Raw genomic sequence first — 5,096 nt, forward strand, 5'->3', positions numbered from 1 at the left:
TATATATATATATATATATATATATTATCATACAATGATATATTTTATTTTTGATTATTTTAATAATATATTTTTAAAAATAAATAAATATTTAACATTTATTTCGCAATTTCAATTTTGCAATCTATTGYTTATATAWATATTGTATTATATTTGCAAAAATATATTGTTATTTTCAAAATATTTTTTTAAAWAAATATATTACAAACATATCGAAAATATTATTTATTTAAAAAATTGTAATAAATATATATTAATAAATATTTTTTAWAAAATTTTAGAAAKTATTGATTTTTGTTGTGTAAGAAAATAATATACTATTTATATGTTATAAAACATGTTTTTTCAAAACAATTTATAATATTTTTTAAAATATATATATATATATATATATATAATATACTTATAATAATATTTATTAAAAAATGGTTTAACATTAAGAAATATAATATAGTAAACAACAACAACAAAAAAACAACAAAAAATATAATATAATATAATAATACTATTATTATTATTATTACAATAAAAAGCAATTACTAATACAGTAATAATATAATAGCAATTATTATCTACACACACACACATACACACACATACACACACATACACACACATACACACACATACACACACATACACACACATACACACACATACACACACATACACACACATACACACACATACACACACATACACACACATACACACACATACACACACACATACACACACATACACACACATACACACACATACACACACATACACACACATACACACACATACACACACATACACACACATACACACACATACACACACATACACACACATACACACACATACACACAAAAAACATATCCATGCAATTTGAGTGATAGATTATTTATTTATTGGTAGACTAAATGAAAATGGGATTATAGGATTATATATATAAGATTATTATATTATAGATATTATATATATATATATAAAGTATTATTATTATTATATATATATACCTTTTATCCAAGCATTTAATCCATTGCGATAACATAGCATTGATTTGCTTAACGTTTTATTATTATTATTATTATTATTATTATTATTATTATTTAGTGTTCAATTAAATACAAATTCAATATAAACTTATATAATACTGTTTTTTTGGTCAAATAGTTTATGTATTGTATTATTATTATTATTATTATTATTATTATTATTACAATATTATTAATTAAATACTAGTAATTGAATTGAATTTATTTCTATTTAATTAATTCAAATAAAATTATTATTATTATTGCTAAATATTTTATTATTAATATTAACTAAACTAAATAATATTATTATTAAAAAATATATAAAATAAAATTTTTCTGATTTTATTTATTTATTAATTAGATTGCCATTGATTTATGCAATGAAAATGCAACCAAACAAACAAACAAATAAATAAATAAATAAATAAATAATAAACTATGAAAATGTAATTTAATTATTGAAAAATAAAATTTTTATTATTTTTATTTATTTATTTATAGTTAGTTAGTTTAGTTAGTTTAGTTTTATTATGTATAAAAATATTTATCAACAAATTGCATTGCCAAACATTTTTGTTAGTTATTATTATTATTATTATTATTATTATTATTATTATTATTATTATTATTATTATTATTATTATTATTATTATTATTATTATTATTATTATTATTATTATTATTATTATTATTATTATTATTATAAATATTATATTTTTAGATGATTTATATATAACTTATTGATTTGTACTGAACTTTACACTTAAATTATATGATAAAATTGTTTTTGTTATTATTATTATTATTATTGCAATAATTATTTGATGCGAAACACTGTCACAAACATTAGTTAGTATTGATAATAATAATTATTAAAATAAATTACAAATATAATTATTTATGTATTGAAATATCAATCACGTTGTAAATGTATGACTAGAATAATAATAATAATTAGAAATAAATAAATAATTAAATAAATAAATTAAAAATAATTATTTTAAAAACATTAAATATATTGCAAACACTAAATAGCAATATATTCTTTACAGAATATTCTTTAAGTTTTATTTCCAACAAAAAATTTTTTTAAACATTTATTTTAATAAAAGTAGTTTTGTTTTGCAATTGAATTCATAAAAAAATAAAATTTATTTAAATATATAACACATTTATATATATATATTTATATAGTTAAAGTTGACTTATATATGATAATAATAATATTGACAACAAAATAATAATAATAACATTATATATATATATATATATTGCGTGAAACCCTATATTTTTATACACATATAAGTCATATGTACTGTATGTATGTCTGTGTCAGTTAGTGTATGGAAATAGACTGACTGACTGACTGACTGACTGACATACCCTACAGTCTCTCTCTCTCTTATACTATAACATACAAAATGCACTGTTAGCTTAATAGCACAGTTAGATTGAATATCTATATAAAGCTTATATATATGTAGCGCACATATACGGTATAGAAGCGCATGAATTCCTTTATACAGTAAACATACTGTACATAACAGTCTATACTACAGTATATACACTAATAGTGAATTTTGTAGGTAAGTTCAAACACACACACACATACACATACATACACACACACACACACACACACATACACATACATACATACGGTACATACATACATACATACACACACACACACACACACACACATACACATACATACACACACATACACATACACATACACATACATACACACACATACACACACACATACACACACACATACACACACATACACACACACATACACACACATACACACACATACACACACATACACACACATACACACACACATACACACACATACACACACATACACACACACACACACATACACATACATACACACACACACATACACATACACATACACATACACATACACATACATACACACACATACACACACACATACACACACACATACACACACATACACACACACATACACACACATACACACACATACACACACATACACACACATACACACACACATACACACACATACACACACATACACACACACACACACAGACATACATACAGTCTATACACAGTGTGTGTGTGTGTGTTGTGATTGTTTTGTTAGATAGAAATATCAGGTATTAAAGATTGAAAGGGAAAGCTCTCAATAGATATATATATATACAGTAGAGTATAGAAATATAACTGTTTTACTTGAGGGCTCAGGTAGTTAAAGCACACACACACACATACATACACATTACATAGACACACACACACCCAAACATATAAATGCATAAAATACATACATAAACACACACACACACACACACACATACATACATACATACATAGACCAACACATACACATACCTGTGTACTGCAAATAAAAATGCAATTAAAACAAACATAAAATATTTACAATAATTGCCACAAAAAAAATTAATTTTTTTTAACTATTTTTTTATTGTTGCAGAATCAGTATCACTATATACAGTATATACTGTATATATATATAATAAAAGTTATGTTATATTAATGTAATTCTACTGTATATTTGCTATTTATTTTTTAAACAAATACTATAAATATTATATATATATATATATATATATATATATAATTATATACAAATTTAATTAATTTGAAATTAACCACTAAAACAATTAATGTAATTACAATTTTATTTATTTTTTAGTTAGATTGTTGTTAATATATTTTTATAGATGTAATAATTAAATACAATTATATAATATAATAAAACTCAGTTAATATTATTATAATTATTATTATAAATTTTTAATTATTAAACAAATTTAAACATTTTTTTAACGTGCATTTATATTTTATAAAAATAACAAATTTAATTTTTAAAAATATTATTGTATGTTTTGTAATTGTAAACATGTTTTTTGTATGTAAAAAAATAATTTATATTTATTTATATTATTTATTTACAAAGTTATAAAATTGAATTTAAAAAAAAATAAAATTAACAAAATTTTTTTTTAATGAAAAACAAATTCTATTAAATTATACAAACATTAGAAAAATATTTATATTATATATTATATACATATATAAATCAATAAACAAATTTTGTTATTATATAATATAAATATAGTATATAAATTATATATATATATATATAATATTACTTCACAGACACTATATGTTAGACATGTCTATACATATATACTGTATATATAAACTAAAATAACTAAAATCCTATTACATAATAAATGTCACCAAAAAGTTATACAATAAAATAAATTGATTTAGAAATAAAAATAAAAAATTATCTAGTATAAGTTTTCAATGTATGTGTATGTATATGTGTGTTTATATGTGTGTATATATATGTGTGTGTATGTGTGTATATATGTGTGTATATATGTGTGTATATGTGTGTTTATATGTGTGTGTATATGTGTGTGTGTATGTGTGTGTATATGTGTGTGTATATGTGTGTGTATATATGTGTGTATATGTATGTGTATATATGTGTGTATGTGTTTATATCTGTGTGTATGTATGTATATATATATAATTACATAAAAAACTAAAAATAAGTTTTTTGCTGAAATTTTTTTTATATTGAAAAAATTATATTTATACTATTTCTATAAAAAAATTATATACAATATTTAGTGGTAATGTTTTTTTTCAATATACTAGTGGTATTATATATATATATATATATATATTTTTATACATCAATTTATAATTCATATCACACTTATATATATATATATATTATATTTACTGTAGATATTATTTGATTGACAATTCAATACATACAACAATAAAAACATTGATAGAAAAAAAATAAATTTATAAAATAAAATATAAATAAATAAAACTTAAATTTCTTAATATTGTTTGATAAATATAAGATTTATTAAGTTTACTGAAATAAATGGGTTTTTTTTAATAAATATTTTGAATCAATTATTTACAACAATTTATAGATTGAAAACTAACAATATATATATATATTATAATAATATGTATATTATTTTTATACAAATATTTGTAACT

The 5,096-nt window shown here is 19.6% G+C and overlaps 1 protein-coding gene across 2 annotated transcripts in view; it reads right to left on the reverse strand.

Moving 5' to 3' along the window:
• The window catches only part of LOC128954278 (rap guanine nucleotide exchange factor 4-like), a 33,613-nt gene extending 32,571 nt beyond the window's left edge, over positions 1-1,042 (reverse strand). For both annotated transcript variants that reach the window (XM_054299854.1, XM_054299853.1), the window contains exon 1: positions 1,008-1,042. In XM_054299854.1, the coding sequence (XP_054155829.1) occupies positions 1,008-1,042 (35 nt within the window). The remainder of the gene's footprint in view (positions 1-1,007) is intronic.
• Between the last annotated feature and the right edge of the window lie 4,054 nt (positions 1,043-5,096).

Source organism: Oppia nitens, unplaced genomic scaffold (assembly GCF_028296485.1).
Source record: "Oppia nitens isolate AA-2021 unplaced genomic scaffold, nextdenovo-longstitch-racon4-pilon3 scaffold26_pilon_pilon_pilon, whole genome shotgun sequence".
NCBI classification, from domain to species: Eukaryota; Metazoa; Arthropoda; class Arachnida; order Sarcoptiformes; family Oppiidae; genus Oppia; species Oppia nitens.